At 49.1% G+C, this 19,717-nt stretch overlaps 1 protein-coding gene across 1 annotated transcript; it reads left to right on the top strand.

Moving 5' to 3' along the window:
- Positions 345-17,975, top strand: LOC102183600 (clusterin). Its single transcript, XM_018052776.1, is given in 9 exon segments — positions 345-382; positions 1,025-1,158; positions 5,617-5,679; positions 5,682-5,762; positions 8,082-8,251; positions 10,558-10,966; positions 12,608-12,709; positions 16,764-16,997; positions 17,710-17,975. Coding segments are annotated over 9 exon segments (1,497 nt in total).

The raw sequence follows: 19,717 nt of genomic DNA, 5'->3' as shown, positions 1-19,717 counted from the left end.
TCTTTTAGGGCTCAAACATCCTGGGTCAGAGTGCCTGACTGTTTCTTCCCCAGGAAGTATTAATGGCTATGCCTGTACAGCTTCTGGGTTGGTCCTCTCCCTGCTAGGGAGTGGCATGACTGCTCTCACCCCTCTACCCCATCAAAGGCCCCTGCCACAGAGAGTCTGTTGGCAAGCTTCCTCCTGCCAGCAGAGGGAACTTGGGGCTGGTGATCAGTAAGTCCCTTTGCAAATAGGATCAGCAGCATAATTTGTGAGGCTCCATGCACGATGAAAACGCAGGGCCCCTTGTTCAAAAACTATTGAGAATTTCAAGACTTGGACAGTAGCTCATCAAACAACGCATGGGGCAGCAGGGTCCCGTGTTCATGAAGCCCACCTGGTTTGGCTGGGTCTCAAGTGGATGGGGACCACACTTACTTCAAGTCTGGGACTCAAAGCCAGGGAGGCCTTCTAATCTTCTAAATGAATGTTCTGTTCATCCCTAAGAACCTGTTTCTGTTTCCTGCAGCCTAGCAGGTCTGCCAAGGGACCACCAGGTCACTGTAGTGGTTTGGGAAGCCATCATTTCATACTTTCTGTGTTGCATCACAACATCCCTCTCCATCACACCCCCGATATTTCTGATGCTGTTATATGGAGCCGAAGGAGTGGCACATTTGAAAAATTAAAGTTCAATCCCGCAGCGGAACTGAGGTTTTATTTGGGGGCACCAGACAGGGGCGCGGAGCATCCCTCCACTCCTGCGGAGCTGGGCGCTCGCCGTGCATGTGAACTCAGGCTCTCCCCTCCTGGGGCGCCGTGCCCCAGCACTGAGCGCCCTGGGTGCGACCCAGCACCCCAGCGTCTGTCTCCACCGGAGCCTTTCGCTGTGCCGAACGCCCCTCTCCCTACGCTCCCCGCGGGGTGCTGCACCTGACCGACCTCCCCAAATGCCCACGCCCCCGCATCTCCGCATCGCTTCCCGCGCCGGCTTCCGGAAAGCTCTCAGTGCTTTCTAAGGCATTCTTCCGGCGTCCTGCAGGTTTGGAGCCATTCCCAAAGTGGGTGTACACGCAGCGGAGCGCTGTAAACACGGGAGCCTCACCGTGCAGTGCGCGCGGCGTCGCCAGAAGCTTGTGGGCGGCGTCCCCACAAGCCACTGTGGGCGGCTTGTGGGTGAGATGTCCCCACTCTTCCAGTCCCCTGCGCAGACCCCCGCCGCCGGGAAGATGAGCGTAGGGGTCGGGGTGGGGGGCCGCCAGGCGAGGAGAGGATGGTCGCTGGTAGTCCCAGGGCTGTCAGAGGGGGCGCTTTGGGTGGAGTCGGAAGATCCAGGGAAGGGAGGTGGCTGGAGCCCCATCGCCAAGGAACCGAGTTGGGGACCGAAAATTGTGGGGTCGGCGCACAGGCAGGGACTCGGGAGCCCCTTTGTTCATGAACTCCAATCACAGTTCTGTGGGGTAAACAGGGTAGATGTTAGTGAACCTACTTTGTGAAGATGGGGAAACTGACATTTGGAGAACTGACGCTGCTGCTGGAGTGGCAGAGCTGCTTCCTAATGCGTACATCAGAGAAACGTCGCACAACCTCCTCAGATTTCAGACATCTGATTCAAACTGTCACATCTTATAAATGAAAATCTGGAAGGATAAACAAAGAAAAATCTCTAAAGATACCCAGAAAATAGGTATCAGAATTGAGATTAGAACCCAAGTCTTGACCTTTCAGAATTTCTGGACCTATTGAAAAAAGAAGCTGATTATTACTATTTAAGAGTGGGGTTAGGAATTTAAGAGTAAGTGCTGGTATTGTAACAGGATGCTTTTGAGAGTTCGTTATAATAATAGTTGGAAATTACAGACAATTTAAATGATCAGCCACGTGGGATGGCAAAATAAGGTACACCAGGTAAGAGACTGTTACACAGCTGCAAAACTGTGCTTTGAGTGTATTTGAAGATAGTGGATGAAAAGGATCCAACTGTATGCAAATACACAGAAAAGAGGAAAGAGACCATAGTGCTACTGGTTGCCTCTGGAGGGTGTGAATTACAGGCGAATTGTTTTGTTTTTCTTTTTGGATGAGTTTGCTATATTTGGGGAGGGAGTAGGAGAGGAGCTTGGGCTTTGGGCTTTGAACCCTGCAGCTTACTCTGCGTGACAGTGTCTTCCCCATGGCTTCCTTTGGGGAAAGGAGAGCCTTTGAGAGGCTTGTTTAATCAGTTCAATTCAGTTGCTCAGTCATGTCCGACTCTTTGCGACCTCATGAATCGCAGCAAGCCAGGCCTCCCTGTCCATCACCAACTCCCGGAGTTCACTCTAACTCACATCCATCGAGTCGGTGAAGCCATCCAGCCATCTCATTCTCTGTCGTCCCCTTTTCCTCCTGCCTCCAATCCCTCCCAGCATCAGAGTCTTTTCCAGTGAGTCAACTCTTCGTATGGGGTGGCCAAAGTACTGGAGTTTCAGCTTTAGCATCATTCCTTCCAAAGAAATCCCAGGGCTGATCTCCTTTAGAATGGACTGGTTGGATCTCCTTGCAGTCTAAGGGACTCTCAAGAGTCTTCTCCAACACCACAGTTCAAAAGCATCAATTCTTCGGCACTCAGCTTTCTTCACAGTCCAACTCTCACATCCATACATGACCACTGGAAAAACCACAGCCTTGACTAGACGGACCTTTGTTGGCAAAGTAATGTCTCTGCTTTTCAATATGCTCTGTTTAATCAGAGCAGTTGGCAACCAGGTGCCCTAGTCTGGAGATGGGAGGGAAGGGGAGTCAGTGCAAAGGGAGGGCAATTTGGCCCCACAGCCACTGTTCTCGTACTACCCTTGGGCTAGTATCAGTATCATCTGCAAGCTTCTTAGCACAGCAGTCTCGGAATCAGAATCTGGTGTGATAACAAGACTCCCAGCTAATTCCCAGATACTTTAAAGTACCTGGAGCAGCAGGGAAGGACCACAAGTGGCCTCTGTGTGCCTGCTTCCTTTCCTCTGCCCCTCTGTAAGTGCCATCTCCTCCCGCTTCCCCAAAAGATACTGTGCCAGTGCCCACATTTGGTCCTATGTCTATTTTTGAAGGAGTCAGAATTTGCAATGATGACATAAGACCCTTGTGTTTGCAGAACACATTCACATCTCTGAGATCTGTATTACGTCCATTTTACAGATGGAGAAACTGAGGCTTAGATATCAGTGACTTGGTGACAAGGAAAGAACACTGGGCTGGAGGGTTGGGAGGGCTGGGTTCTCATCCTGGGGTTGCCACCAGCTTGTTGCAGGCCTTGGGGAGCCCCAGCCTGTTTCTGGGTTCTGCCTTACCTCTGAGGGGATTGGGTGGGAGACGGGTCCCTGTCCCAGGTCTCAGCTCCATGACTCCCATGGTCCCCAGGCTCCTGATGGGAGATCCTGTACTGACCCCTGGGTTTCCAGACTCCTCATCTAGTGCTCCTACCTTTGGCTTCCCTGGGTTTCTTTTCTTCAGGACCCAATGCCCTGTCTTCCAGTCACAGCCTATTTCAAAGGCTGGGGTATGGATTTCTACAAAGCCTTCACTTATGGGGGAGGAGTGCTCTGCTGGAGAGGTGTTTCTCTCTGGCGTGACAAAGCCTCTGTCCCTGCTCCAGGCATTTCAGGCCTCAGTGAGCAGCAGGGGCAGTGCCTGGCAGGCCTAAGATAGCACCTTGGCTTAGCTGCCCACCCACCATCTCTGAGGAGGGCAGTGACCCGCTCTCCTCTCCCACGCTGCTCAGGGACCACAGCCCAGCTGCCTTAATAATTGTGTCTCAGGAGAGACTTGCCTTATTCATTTTCTCTCAAGGGTTCCAGCGGACCTGTGGAGGAGCTGAGAACGGCTTCAGGGTGTGCATCGTTTCAGGAAGGGGAGAGCCCCTTCCCGTTCTTGTTAGGGTGAAGCGGGTGAGTTCAGATGAGCAGTTGTGAGGAGGAGGGGTGCGGGGTGGGAGAGGGATGCAGGGAGAAGGATTTTTGTTTTGCAACAACTTCAGCTTTGGGGAAAGGCTCCATTGTGTAAGACCAGCTGGTCCAGGGCTCAGGGCAGCCAGCCAAGTGATGGTGGGAGGACCTTGGGGGAAGCCCTGCTGTGGGCTTAGAGGGAACAGCCAAGTGAAAGGGACCTGGTGGAGCAGACAAGCGCTGCTCCCAGCAGGACTTCTTCTGGGGAGTCTCCTTGCCCCTCCATGCTCCCCCCACCATGCCCCCAACCCACCAGTCCCTTTGGCCTTGCCCCTCCCTTTCTATACTTCCTGAAGACCACTGTCCTCCTCGCCTCACTCTACTTCTATCCATGCCTCCTGCCTCAAGTCTCACGCTGGGGATGATAAATGGATTTATTTCCCGGTGTCAACTCAGAGGGTCTGAGGCTGTCACTGCTTCAGGCCCTTGAAAAGCACTTTCGGGAGGTGTTGAGGCTTGGTTGGGGAATGGTGCTGTGACCCCAAGCCCTTTCTGAATCTTGTATCTCATCTGGCTGCTCTGTTCCCAGTCAGCTTGGCCCAGCACCCACACAGCCCACCATGAAGCTCCATGAAGCCTGGACCATTGGGGCCTCTGTGGACTTGCCTCTTGAGTTTCCATAACGCTTACTACCTGTGTCTGCCACCTTTCCACCTACAAAACCAATGCCCTGGGTTCAGGAAAGAGAAAATATCATTCATTAGGAGGGCTTGTCATCCTTCGGAGCCTAGCTTTTGGTTCCCCTCTTCTGCTAGGTCCTTCCTGACACCTGTCTTCCCTCTGCTCCACTCTTGTCCTGTGAGCTGACCAGCTCTCTGGGGTAGTAGTTAGAAACCCAAATGTTGAGATCAGAGGTGGGTGGGAGTCTATCTCCACCCTCCCAGCTGTATAACTGTGGGTGAGTATCTTGATCTCATTATGATTCTTCATCCTCATTTATGCAATGAGGTGAAGGCGGTGTTGAGAGTCTTAGATAAAATGCATATGATAAAATGCATTAGATAAATCTTAGATAAAATCCAGCATGGTGCCTGGCCCAGGATAAGCACCGGAGAAGCCTGGGCTATTACTTTCCGTACTTTGGTAACATTGTCTCATTGTATTTGTCAAACGATGTGGTGTGTCTGATCACAGTCTCCTTGTGGGATGGTGTAATTAAGTCAGCTCGGTGTCCCCGTCACCTGACACCATGCATTGGAACAAAGACCACCGAAGTTCAGATGTTTGCTTAAACTGCATTCCAGAAAGGACTGTATCCAAAAGGATATTATTTTATATTTTGATGCTTAAACATCAAATTATCCTTCCAGGATTTTTTTTTTCCTTGAACATTTTCTTCTGCAGTTAGTTAGGCTGCTCCTCCAGAGCCCCAGGGGCAGAATGGGTTATTTCTCTGGGTGTGTCTGCTCCAGTGTTTGCATTTCTGAGCAGCTGGGTAATTGATTCTCAGGCCCTGGGTCTTTAGTGCGCCCTGGAAATGGAACCTGGAATGGAACCTGTGTCAGAGTGAAGCTGGGACCCTGAAGGCTGCTTGCCAGGGGTACCCCAGCCATGGCAGCCCCTAGATCCACTGGACTTTCTGACCCTTTCAGCTGGTTCCAGGATTGTATTCCCAGCACCACCCGTTCATATCATCCACCTCTCTGCCCTTTTCCTGCAGAAACGTCCACCGAGGGGAGTAAGTATGTGAATAAAGAAATTAAAAATGCCCTCAAGGAGGTGAAACAAAGACCGACATAGAACAAACCAACGAAGAGCGCAAATTACTGCACAGCTCTCTAGAGGAAGCCAAGAAGAAGAAAGCGGTGAGGAAGAGCTCCGTGGCCCCAACCTTGATCCTCTGTGCTGGAGGGAGGGAGTGGCCCTTGCTCTTCCAGGTGCCCTGCCAGGTTGCCATGGTGACCTGCCCTCCTTCCTTTCCCACTGTGTCATCTGATACCAGGGGCTGTGGTTAACAAATAGGGAAGGTTTATTCGCTTTTGAAAGCTTCAAGAGGTGAGATTTTGGATCTGGTTTCCTTACAAGCCTGCTGCCAGATTCTTTTCAATAGATTTTTCTAAACTCCGATTGTGTGCAAGCTCCAACATTGGCTTTGGGTAGGGTCTGTCACTGTCACGGGTTAGAAGGGGGATGGCACCCTACCTTCAGGAAGCTTATCTAGTGTGGGTAATACCTTTGGGGGTATAGCAGGCACACACTGTATTGCCCACATCTGAGTTCTGGACTCCTTTGTAAAGAGACACCTAAATCAACAGTGAACATACACAACTAAACCAGTCATTCAATAAACAGCTTATTTGTGCTGTGCTCAGTCCCTCAGTTGTGTCCAACTCTTTGAGACCCCATGGACTGTAGCCCGCCAGGCTCCTCTGTCCATGGGATTCTCCAGGCAAGAATACTGGAGCAGGTGGCCATTTCCTCTCCCAGGGGATCTTTCTGATCCAGGAATCAAACCCATGTCTTTTAAATGTCTCTTGCACTGGCAGGCATGTTCTTACCACTACTGCTACCTGGAAAGCCCAGCTTATTTAAAAAATCAATAGTCTTTGTCAGGGTATCCTCAAATTCTACTCTGATTGCTACCCTACCCCTAATGACAGAGATGCTGAGATGGGGCCAGTGGTCCATAATGTGTGGGGTGAAATCATTATAAAGACTCAGAGAAGTTCTGCAGTAAAGAAACACATGTAACTTCATTTAACCCAAGTGCTTTCCAAATCCAATTGACCAGGAAATCCATTTATTTTTTTTCCTGATAGCTTGTAGCACAATTTCATGGTAGCCACTTGCAGAAATGTTGGCCTGGGTGCAGCTCTAACTTTCTCTGAAACTTAATGCCCTTTCTTGGCGTGAGTAGAAATTCCTGCCATGCTGTGAGAAACCTCCTAGAGTCCACTGAGAAGTGGCAAGTCTTGTTCTTGAATATTTGTGTTTCTCACTGGAAATTGATATTTGACAATCCAGGTTCTATAAAGCACATCATGTTTGGAAAAAGACTCCATGACATCTCAGTTGAGAAATATGAGAACCGGAAAGAAAAGAATTGCCTGTGAATTGGCCTCATAGAAGGTATGGTAGCCTTCCCCATTTGGGAGCAAGAGGCAGTGGACACAGACCAGGGGACAGGGGACATGGAGCAGGAGAAGATTTCACATGGCTCCTCCTGGTCAGACATTCCTAGTGCAGCTTCATCTGGGGGTATAAATGGTCTACTTAATTCTTGAAATCAGTTATTTTTCAAGATTTTAATATAGAAAAGCAGAAGAAAAGTTTTTCCATAATCCTTTTACTTTAGGACGATTCCTTAGGTATCTAAGGATACCTAAGTTTGATCTCTTACTACTTTTTCTCTTCTATACTTTTTGGACAGTGGCTGTACTCAAACTCATGAATTTTTTAACATGAGAAATGCTTATTGTAATATTTAACACTTATTACAAACATCCTTGGTAATGTTGTCCTTGCTACCATTTGTAGGTACAACTATTTCCTTAACTTGTCCCCTAGTTTTGAACATCTGAGTTAACTCCATTTTTTTTTGTTTTTTTTTTTTTTTTGCCATTCATGAATCTTATAAAAAATATCTTCAGGCATACAGATTTTTCCTTGATTGCAGGGATTCCTTGGGATAGATTCTTGCAGAATTCCTGGATCAAATATCATGGTCATGTTAGAGACTTTTGGTAGCAGGTGTGATTTTGATTTCAGAAACTTACCTATTCCCATGGCATGCTGCAGACTGTGGTTGCCATAGAAAAATAAGATTCAAGGAAGCTTTGGAAGATGACATTTAAATTCCTGAAGTTGAGAGGAGAAAGTGGGGTATTTAGTGAGAAGGGGGGAGTCTCGGGGTAAAGACAGTAGGTGCAGCATCAGAGAAAGATGTCTAGATGGGCTCTAGTGGCCAGAAAGGACTAACGAGCAGGATGAAGATGGGAGGATGTTTAAAACCAGATGAGAAGGGACATCCTGGTGGCAAATGTGGGACCTGTGAGCCAGAGCGGGATGGAAATAAGCACCCCATGTGCCCAGGTTGGGCAGAGTTGGGGGTGGGCACCCATGCCTGCTTCGGGAGGGGGAAGCCCATGGTTTCTGTGGCTAAGCCAGCCTGTGTCATCCCCCGGAATGCCCTGAATGACACCAGGGATTCCGAAACCAAGCTGAAGGCATCCCAGGAGGTGTGCAATGAGACCATGATGGCCCTCTGGGACGAGTGTAAGCCCTGCCTGCAACAGACCTGCGTGAAGTTCTATGCTCCTGTGTGCAGCAGCAGCTCAGGACTGGTTGGCCACCGGGTGAAGGGGCCCCGCCCCTTCAGTACAGCATGGCTCAGGCAGGGGAATGAGAACTGAATATGCTTCTTTGATTCTGCATTGAGTTCCAAGTCCCTACCAAGGGGTTCTCCCACACCAGCCGGGTGCCCTGCAGTTCAACTCAAGTCGGACCCCATCTACCTAGAGATAGCGTCAGACCCCACAGCTTCAGGGCTCAGTCCCACAAGTCTGCCCCGCCACGCCCACCCCCGACTTCAACCGCCAATCATGAGTCCAGGTGCTCACCTGCGCTTCTGACTGGCTGGCTGTAGATTAGAGTGTTCCATGACCGCTTCCTTTTATTGTTGAGTCACTAAGTTGTGTCCAACTCTTTCCAACCCTATGGACTGTAGCCTGACAGGCTCCTCTGTCCATGGGACTTCCCAGGCAAGAATACTGGAGTAAGTTGCCATTTCTTTCTCCCAGGGATCTTCCTGACCCAGGCATCAAACCCGTATTATCTCCTACACTGCAGGTGGATTGCCCCCTTGGGTTCAATTAATTTGTTCAAGAAGCCCACAAACCTGGAAAAACATTTTACATACTAGATAATCAATTTATTATTAAAGGATATAAGTTGGGTGACTTCCCCGGTGGTCCAGTCGTTAAGTATCTACCTTGCAGTGCAGAGAACATGAGTTCGAACCCTGGTTGGGAACTAGGATCCTAAATGCCACAGGGCAGTTAAGCCCGTGTACCACAATGAAAGGTCCCACGTGACACAACTAAGGCCTGACACAACCAGAGATAAAGTTTAAAAATCAGAAATAAGTAAAATCATTTTTTGAAAAGCCACCAATGGATGACTAGCCCATTGGTCATCCATTAAAAAAAGTAATAAAAATAAAAGGGTATAAGTCAGGAACAGCCAGATGGAAGAGATGCCAGAGATAGGGATGGGAGGGGTGGGGAGCCTTCCTGTCCTCTCTGAGTCAGAAGTCTTTTGTGTCTCATTGGTGCATATGTTCATCAACCCAGAAGCTTCCCAAGCCCATCCTTTCGGATTTCACAGAGGCTTCGTTACACAGGCACGATTGATTAAATCATTGGCCATTGGTCATTGATTTAATCTCCAGCCCCTCTCCCCTCTCTAGAAATCAGGGGCTGGGGCTGAAAGTTCTAACCCTTTAATCATGTAGTTGGCTCTCCCAGCAATCAGCCCCCATCCTTAGTTACTTTCAAAAAGTTACTTTCCTAACATAACAAAGACACCTTGATTGCTCTTATCACGGAAAATTCCAAGAGATTTAGGACCTCCTTGTCAGGAACCAGACCATATATATATTTCTTATGATAAATCACAGTATCACAGCTTCATTTCACATGCCATTTGCAACTGATTAGTTCTGGCTGCATTGGAGCCCAGAGTGTCGTGATCTATTGGTAATGTCTGCTATGAGTGCAGTAATGTGGGATGGTGAAAAGCACCTGTGTCAGGTATTTACCATCTTAGAAGACTCTCATCCAGCAATTCTTAGCTGCATAAGGTAACAAATGGCTCCACGGTAGAACAGAGCCCTGTGTCCACTTTAGCAAAAGGAATTAAGAATTTTTAGTATGTTAATTTGGAGAAGGAAATGGCAACCCACTCCAGTGTTCTTGCCTGGAGAATCCCAGGGACGGGGGAGCCTGGTGGGCTGCTGTCTATGGGGTTGCACAGAGTCGGACACGACTGAAGTGACTTAGCAGCAGCAGCAGCAGCAGTATATTAATGTCCATCTGGACTTCCCTGGTGGCTCAGATGGTAAAGCATCTGCCTACAATGTAAGAGACCTGGGTTCAATCCCTGGGTCAGGAAGATCTCCTGGAGAAGGAAATGGCAACCCACTCCAGTATGCTTGCCTGGAAGATCCCATGGACAGAGGAACCTGGTAGGCTAATGTTCATGGGATTGCAAAGAGTCGGACATGACTGAGCAACTTCAATGTCCAGTATCCATCTACACTCCCCTATAGGCCTTGCTCAATTAGGACTCATGAATTTTGCCCTTCCCCAGAGTCCTGTCAGTTTGCACTTGGTTGATTGGGGAGGGGGTCAAAGAGGACAGCAGACTAGTCTCACCTGGTGGGTCTCGTGACTTTCTTGGTCTTACAGGTCTTCCTGCTCCTCCACATTGGAGTCAGTAGATTGGAAGGGGCTGGCCTGGACATTTCAGAGATGGGGAGCCATTCCCAGCCAGGCTTTCTACCCCCTGCTGGGACTCCTAGATGTCCCAGGTGCAGCCGGGACAGGCCTGGCTCATCTTGACAAGGGAGGCACCTCTGATTACCCTCCATCTCCTGTCACAGCTTGAGGATTTCCTGAACCAGAGCTCCCCCTTCTACTTCTGGATCAATGGTGATCGCATTCACTCCCTGATGGAGAATGACCGGCAGCAGAGCCATGTGATGGACGTCATGGAGGACAGCTTCAACTGGGCATCCAACACCATGGATGAACTCTTCCAGGACCGGTTCTTTCCCCAGAGGCCCCAGGACACTCAGTACTACTCCCCCTTCAGCTCATTCCCGAGGGGGTCACTCTTCTTTAATCCCAAATCCCGCTTTGCCTGGAATTTGCCTTTCCCTGTGTTGGAACCCCTCAACTTTCATGATGTGTTTCAGCCCTTCTACAATATGATCCACCAGGCCCAGCAGGCCATGGATGCCCACCTGCACAGGACTCCCTACCACTTCCCCATGGTGGAATTCGCAGGAGGTGAGAAGGAGGGGGTGAGAACTCATGGTTCATTGAGATGCTTAACCCAGTCAAATGGGCTGTGATGCTAAAGAAAAGTACAAATAACTAAGGAGCTAAGGGATTGTGGAGGTAGGGAGCATTAGATTCTCATATCTGTGCCCAGGACTTGGCCTATGCCATCTGAACCCCCACTAGCAACCTGGGGAGGGGGCTACCATCCCCTTTGATGCAGAGTGTAGGAGCATTCCCAGAGGTTCACGGGCTTCCGTGGTGGTTCAGCGGTAAAGAATCCACCTGCAATGCAGGAGGTGCGGGTTTGATCCCTGGTTTGGGAAGATCCAAACCAGGATTTGGGCTGGTCAAATCTAGCCCTACAGGACTTGGAACCAGTGTTCTTTTGAGTTTTCCAGGTCCTTCCAAAAATTGGTGGGCATGACCCTATTTCCTCTAGAGCAGGCATCCCCAACCTCTAGGATCTAATGCCTGTTGATCTGAGATGCAGCTGGTGTAATAATAACAGACATAAAGTGCACAATAAATGGAATGTTCTTGCATCATCCTGAAACCCCCTCCCCTACCCCTCGGTCCATGGAAAAAATTGTCTTCCACAAAACTGATCCCTCGCTCCAAAAAGGTTGCAGACCACTGCTCTTGAAAACTAGATCCCTTTGTTTTGGGAACTCAGGTGGCTTTATGTGGACACCATGCTTATATTGGCAATGAATTGTATAATCAGCTCACTGTACAGTTAAGAGAGCTATTCGTGGCTATAACCTTATGGTCTGGTAGAGAATGGACACACAGTGAGTATCTTTTGAATGAATGAACTCTAACATGGACATGAAAAGCCAAAACTTTTAGAAGTGTCTTCTTTCAGTGAATCAATAGACACTGGTTGGCCAACCCCATCTCCTAAATGCTACAGTTTGACTGGCACTGGGGTTTGGCTTGTAATGGATTGGAAATACAGGAGCGTATTGGCTTGAATGGGCCTCCCTGGTGGCTCAGTGGTGAAGAACCCACCTTCTAGTGCAGGAGACATGGGTTCAACCCCTGGGTCAGGAAGATCCCCTGGATAAGGAAATGGCAACCCACTCCAGTATTCTTGCCTGGGAAATCCCATGGACAGAGGAGTCTGGCGGGCTACAGTCCATGGGGTCACAAAAGAGTCAGACATGACTTGGCGGCTAAACAACAAATTGACTTGAATAAGCATTTACTGCATATCATAAGGTCGGGGCAAGGGGTGCCCTGTGTTATAAGGAGGTTCCAAGGTGAATCTTACTCCTGCCTTCAAGGGGCTTGCTGCCTGGCCAGGGGGAGAGAAATGAGCCAGACAGAATGCAGAGCAAAACAGGTTATAATACCAAAGAGAAGTATGGACAGCTCAGAAAATGTGGAGGTGGGAGAGGTGTCAACAGGTGGAAGTGGTGAGAGGGAGGCCATACCCAGCTCAGGGGGCCCCAGGAACCACCTCCTGGTCCCGCTGCAGGGAGTACCACTGCTGACCCAAGCCTGTGTCTTTCTGCAGGCAGACAGCCCGATGCCAACCTGCTCTGCCTGCAGAACCATCTCAAAGGGCCAGACAGTGGTATGGAAGGGCTCAGAGAGATGGGGTGGCCCATGTTGCTCTGTGTGACTTCCCTTGTGTGTCCTCAGAAAACAATGACCGCACTGTGTGCAAGGAGATTAGCTCCAACTCCACAAGATGCCTGTCGATGGAGGGCCAGTGCGTGAAGTGCCAGGAGATCTTGGAAGTGGGTGAGTCGGAGACCCTCTGGTCTCCTGTGTCCTCAGGCTCCCAGCACCTCACTGGGGCTGCCATTAGGGCATCAAGCGGATGGGAGTTCAAATGCCGACTCTGCTACCTTCCAGTTGTGGCTCTTGGTGGGACAGGGGTCCTTTGCTTGGTTCTGCCTGGATCCCCCTCTGGGGTCAAGGGTTAAGATGCAATTCAGTTCAGTTCAGTTCAGCCACTCAGTCGTGTCCAACTCTTTGCGACCCCATGAATCGCAGCACGCCAGGCCTCCCTGTCCATCACCATCTCCCGGAGTTCACTCAGACTCATGTCCATCGAGTCTGTGATGCCATCCAGCCATCTCATCCTCTGTCGTCCCCTTCTCCTCCTGCCCCCAATCCCTCCCAGCATCAGAGTCTTTTCCAATGAGTCAACTCTTCGCATGAGGTGGCCAAAGTACTGGAGCTTCAGCTTTAGCATCATTCCTTCCAAAGAAATCCCAGGGCTGATCTCCTTCAGAATGGACTGGTTGGATCTCCTTGCAGTCCAAGGGACTCTCAAGAGTCTTCTCCAACACCACACTTCAAAAGCATCAATTCTTCGGTGCTCAGCTTTCTTCACAGTCCAATGCTCGCATCCGTACATGACTACTGGAAAAACCATAGCCTTGACTAGACGGACCTTAGTCAGCAAAGTAATGTCTCTGCTTTTGAATATACTGTCTAGGTTGGTCATAACTTTTCTTCTAAGGAGTAAGCATCTTTTAAGATGCAGAGTTGTCCCCAAAGTTGGGAGACAGAATACAAAGTATCAGGTTGGCCAGAAAGTTTATTCAGGTTTTTCCATAACATTTTGTGGAAAAACCCCAAGAACTTTATGGCCAACCCAATGCTTATCGCATCAGTTCATGGTTAACAGGCTGACGATAGGAGAGGCAGCTGTGCTTTCTAAAAAGCTGTCATCTTGTGACTTCCTCCAGTTAGTCTGTCCCCAAGGGCTAAACCCAGTAGACACCCTCATTTTTGGCTGCAGACGATGAAAATTTAGACAGTATGTTGCTGTTACTGTTGTTTTGTCACTAAGTCGTGTCCATCTCTTTGCAGCCCTGCGGACTATATAGCCCGCCAGGCTCCTCTGTCCATGGGATTTCCAAGACGAGAATGCTGCAGTGGGTTGCCATTTCCTACTCCAAGGGATCTTCCCGACCCAGGGATCGAATTTGAGTCTCCTGCATTGGCAGGCGGATTCTTCACCACTGAGCCATTGAGGAAACCCTTCGACAGTGTGGACTCTGTTAAACTCTTGCCAAGTGTTTGTTACTGAACACTCTTCTTCTAAACACTTCATATTTACCCTTCTCCCTTGGATAACTGGGGTGGCTGCCTATCTTACAGAGGAGACTGAGTTAGAGAAGGTCCAGTGACCTGCTCAGGATTACAGGCCACCCCTCCTGTGGGGTGCCTGGAGTGTGTTCCCCACCAGTGCTGCTGTGTTCTCTGCCCTGAACATACAGGTCTCACTTTGTGGTACCTTCACTTCCTGGCCACCTTCCCTGTGGTTGGTTGGTCCCCGAGGCAAAGGAAATAGCTCTCTTCTGCTGTTGCTCTCTGTTTTATCGGGGGAACTGAATTCTTCCTACTTGGAGGTAACAGCTATAAAAGCAGAGACACACTTCCTGGCTCACAAAAGTTTATGCTCAGAAGGAAAGAATTAATATCCCCCCACTACCACTCCAACAAGTGGATCGATCCTGTGGCTTTGCTGTTACTTAATTCTTTTGGGTGCCTGGGCAGGCCTTCAGAGTCTGGTTAAATATTCCTAATCTCAGTGCTGTGATTTTAGAAGCCACTGCAAAAGTACAAGTGCTATATGAGGCTGATCTATGAAGAAGTAAGGTGAGTCTACAAGCACGCCTCTTGGGTTTAGCCCATAAAATATCATAGCTAGAAAACCGTAAATCGCACAGTACCTCGCAGCGAGAAAGTCACCTTAGGGCCAGGAGAAGAGACCCACCGGTGCCCAAGCTCAGATCGGTGCCCCTGGTACTGATCTTAACGGTCACTGATCACAACTTCCTGAAACACTGGTTTTCTTTTCTGCACTGAGAAAGATTTATGCCTTCTTATCTAAGGTGCTTGCAACCTTTGGAGCGTGTGCTGCCTGGGACCTCCAGACTGACCTTTTGCAATTTCCATTCTCCTGGCATTTTGGACCAGATCATTCTCTTTTTTTAATGATAGGTTTCATCATTTTTTAAATAATTATTAAAAAATATTTATTTATGTATTTGGCTGCTTAGGGTCTAGCTGTGGCATGCGTGACCCTCATTGTGTCATGTATTGCAGTCGGTGGGTTCAGTTGTTGCAGCTTGCAATGTGGGATCCTAGTTCCCCAACCAGAGATCAAACCCATGACCCTGCATTGCAAGGCAGATTCTCAACCACTGGACCACCAGGGAAGCCCCTGGACCAGATCATTCTTTGTGATGGGGGCTGCCCTGGGCACTGTAAGGTGTTTCACAGCATCTCTGGCCTCCAGTAACCTCCCATCCCCTACCCTGCCAGTTGTGACAACCAAAAGTGTTTTCAGACCTTGTCAAATATCCATGGGGACAGCACTCTCATCCCAGGTGAGAGCCACTGCTCTAGACTTCATCCTGGTTCTCAATGACTGTCCTTATTTTCAATGACTCTCTGGCACGAAGAGTTAAGGTTAGTCATTGTACATATTTTTCAACCCAGGTTACTGTTCATAATCCATGTCTTGCTCCACCTGATGTTTTATTTTAATTTAATAGAAATGATTAAAGGGCTTCCCTCATAGCTCAGTCAGTAAAGAATCTGCCTGCAATGCAGGAGACCCCAGTTCTATTCCTGGGTCAGGAAGATGCCCTGGAGAAGGGCATGGCAATTCACTCCACTATTCTTGCCTGGAGAATCCCATGGACAGAGGAACCTGGTAGGCTACAGTCCATGAGGTTGAAAAGAGTTTCACATGACTTAGTGACTAAACCTAAACCAATAGAGGTGATTACAACCAGCATGATGTAGTGTGCTTAGAACTCCTCCTTTTCCCTGACTTGCTTGAGTTTCATGTGCTCTTTTGGGGATATTTTTCAACAGTTAAGGGAGAGAAAAACAGTAGTTTTTAAAGAGAGAGTGCATTGTTTCCAACCCTTGTCTACCTGACCACCTGCAGTGGCTGGGGTGGTGGGGTGGGGGGACCAAAAGCAATGAACTTCCCTACTCTCTGGTGAGCTTGGCAGCCAGCCACACTGGGCAGATGGGCAAACCTGGACCCCCTCACTTCCTGTGTGCTTGTGGTCTGAGGATCCTGGCTGGCTCTTCTGCTAGCCAGGTTCTTGGGGCCAGAATTTCCAACTCTGTAGATACAGGCAAACTTGGAGAACTTTGCAGAGCCACAGACTCAATAGGAAGAGCCCAAGTTTAGGAGTTAAAGCCTTGAGTTCACCATCCTGGCCTGCCAAATAATTCATCCTGTGACTTTAGGCAAATGATTTAGCTTTGTGCTCCTCAGTTTCATTGTTGGACGTCAGAATACATCAGACTATTAGAGATCACCACTACCCAGAGTGTTCGGTGATGCCTGGGGCATAGCGGTACCACACAAATGGCAGCCACAGGTAATGTCCACCGTTTCTGGAAATGACTCCTGGGGGGACAGGGACAGCAAAGAGGAGCTCCTAGTCTTTGCACACGGAGCCCTGAAGTCCATGCTTCTTGCGGTGTGGACAATGTCCCTCCTTGCCAGTCTCCAGGGAGGCAGGATCTTGCACCCAAAGAGAAGTCAGTGATGTTACTGAAACAATTTACTTCAGCTGACACTGTCTCCCAGAGCAAGACTTTTTTGATGAAGATAGTATGTGCTGATTTCCACTCAGGGCGAGCTCTCTGCTTTGTCTTGGGCTGACAGTGAACACACGGTGGAAAGACGGCGCTCAGAGTAGCTCTGCCTTAGGTACTGGCTGTGTGACCTGACTGCCATTTGTCTTCATCCCTGTTGAGCTCTCCCTTCACATTTCTGTCATTTGTTTGTGTTCTTTCCATCTCTGGGCAGACTGTTCTGCCAACATCCCGACTCAGACGCTGCTGCGCCAGCAGCTGAACGAGTCCCTGCAGCTGGTGGAGAAGTTCAGCAGGCTGTGCGACCAGCTGCTCCAGCCCTACCAGCAGAATATGCTCGACACGTCGGCCCTGCTCAAGCAGCTGATCGAGCAGTTCACCTGGGTGTCCCAACTGGCCCACCTCATGCAGAACGACGACCAGTACCATCTGCAGGTCTCCACGGTTAGTCCATGCTGGCCACACATGGCAGCTGCACTTGCGGTGCAGTCTGGAGGTCACGTGTTCCTCCGCCGGGGGTGAAACAGGATCAAGATGCTCACGGGGGCATGTCTGCTTTGATGGAGCACTTGTCCTACTGCAGGAAGCAAACACTCAGGTGCAGCGGTGCACGGAGACCTCATTGCTTGATGAGGCCGAGTGTCACGATCCTATTTTACAGGTGGGGAAGTGGCGAGGTTCAACAGCTTCTCCAGCATCTCCTACCTGAGGGGTGATCACCTAGGTGTTTGAACCTGTCTGCCTGGCTGCAGAGCTCTATTTCCGGAGAGCTGCCCTGTCCCATGTAGGATGCCTTATGAATTGATCCATTGTTCTCCTCCAGTGATAAGCAGCATCTCTCTAGTACCAGGAAACGTTTCTTTTTCTCTCCCTGATTCCTCTTCTACCACTGCCTGGCTTGTTGCTGCCCAAAGGAAGCATGGCAGCTCAGAAACCATGTTTTACTTGGGGGGGCTCCCCCTGGGCTGGTCCTTTGTGGAAGGCATTTACCCCAAAAAAGTAGTGTCTCTGAGGGCGTTTCTGTTCACCAAGTTGTCTAGTTGTGGAGGTTAGGGAAAAGCAAAGGGGTCCACAGATCCGAATGAAGCCTTACTTTAGTTGCCAGCTGAGTCTGGGTTGACCATCTTCCCCACCTCCTTGTTACTTTTTCTCCTTCCAAGTGAATCCCCACAGCTCTGACCCCAGAATTCCGTCTGGCCTCACCAAGGTGGTTGTGAAGCTCTTCAACCCCTTCCCCATCACTGTGATGGTCCTGCAGGAAGTCTCCAGTCCTAACTTTATGGAAAACGTGGTGGAAAAAGCGCTGCAGCAATACTGCCACCTCGGGCCCTCTGGGGCGAACAGCTCCTTGGGGGTCCAAAACACAGGGCAGAGGCGTCACTGGAGCTATAGCCAGAGCCCACGCAGGAAGTTGGGAAGCTACTAGGAATTTGTTTCTTTCTTTGGAGGATGTTCTTTCTGGGTTGATGAGAATCAAAGTGTTGGTTGCTGCCTCTCAGTGATTATCAGCCCTCACCTTCCCCTCCCCTGTTTCTTTCTCAGGGAGGAGTGAGGCGTGAAAGTTGCTTTTCTAAGTATGGGGGCATCTGCACCCACTTGCCCCTGAGATGAGCTTCAGGCCCCTCTAGAGAGTTCTGCACATCACCAGGTGACCAGGCCCTGGGCTCGAGGCCCTCCTGACCCCACCAGCCCCTCTTTCCTCTGAACTCCTCTGAAACGCACTGATGCCTGCGTTTGCTGATCACCGGAGGAACTTGCTCACATGCCCCTAACTCAATAAACCGCCTTGTAATCTGAATGTTTTGCTGTGTCTTTTTTTAAAATTTTTTTGGCTGCGCCCTGAGGCATGTGGGATCTTTTTTCACTGTTGTTGTTGATTAGTTGCTCAGTCTCTATTGACCTCTGTTACGACCTATGGACTATAGCCCACCAGGCTCCTCTGTCCATGGAATTCTCCAGGCGAGAATATTGGAGTGAGTAACCATTCCCTGCTCCTGGGGATCTTCCTGACCCAGGGATCAAACCCACATCTGCATTGGCAGGCGGGTTCTTTACCACTGAGCCACCAGGGAAGCCCCTTTTAGTTCACTGACTAGGAATCCAACCCACACTCTCGGCATTGGAAGTGTGGCGTCTTAACCTCTGGACCACCAGGGAAGTCCTGGTGTGTCCTCCTTAGGCTGCTTGTTTTGTTTGTTTTAACCCCCGAATGTCTTCATTTGAATATGGGAAAAAGAAAAGAAAAACCAATGGCTAAAATGGTATAATCTCAAGTAGTTGAGAATAAAAGGAATGGGATGATGAAGTTGGTCCAGTTCAAGGATTTCCTGCTTTTAGGAAGAGACGTGCCCAGCAGCCAGCTAAAGCATGTTTCTGAAAAACGAACCGTTTCCATTTTCTTATAAAGTGGATACATACTATGATTGGGGTCAGGATGATCTCCCGAAGGAATACATTGAAAATTAGGGTGTGTAAGGGTAAAAATAAGGCATACTGGTTATTTTGATACATAATTGATATTTTCCTTCTGGAAAATGTACTCCTCCCCAAAAAACAAAATGAGGTAATTTTCTTTTAGTTGTGAGAGCTTAGAGTCCCTGTGAAACCTTCTTGACTGTGGCATTGCTTGTTTACTGTCTGTTCTATGCTACCTTTATATCTGTCCCCCAAGCTTAAGAATTTCTCCTCTGCCTGGGTTTTTCCTGATAACTATTCACCCCTCCGGGCTTCTCAGGTGACTCAGTGGTAGAGAATCCGCCTGCAATGCAGGAGACACGAGTTCAGTCCCTGGGTTGGAATAAACAGGAGAGGGTGAGATGTATGGAAAGAGTAACGTGGAAGCTTACATTACCATGTGTAAAACAGATAGCCAACGGGAATTTGCTGTATGGCTCAGGAAACTCAAACAGGAGCTCTGTATCAACATTAGAAGGGTGGGATGTGGAGGGAGATGGGGGGGAGGTTCAGAAGAGAGGGGATATATGTATACCTATGGCTGATTCATGTTGAGGTTTGAGAGAAAAATAACAAAATTTTGTAAAGCAATTATCCTTCAATTAAAAAATTAATTAAAAAAATTTCGCCCCTCACTTTGAAATATAGCTGGTCTGCAGTACCCCAAGATTGCCAGCAGGTGGCACCAACTAACTGCAATACTTTTCTCCACAT

Source organism: Capra hircus, chromosome 8, assembly GCF_001704415.2.
Source record: "Capra hircus breed San Clemente chromosome 8, ASM170441v1, whole genome shotgun sequence".
Lineage (NCBI taxonomy): Eukaryota > Metazoa > Chordata > Mammalia > Artiodactyla > Bovidae > Capra > Capra hircus.
Note: the sequence above shows the minus strand (reverse complement) of the source record. Positions and strands in the feature narration are given on the sequence as shown.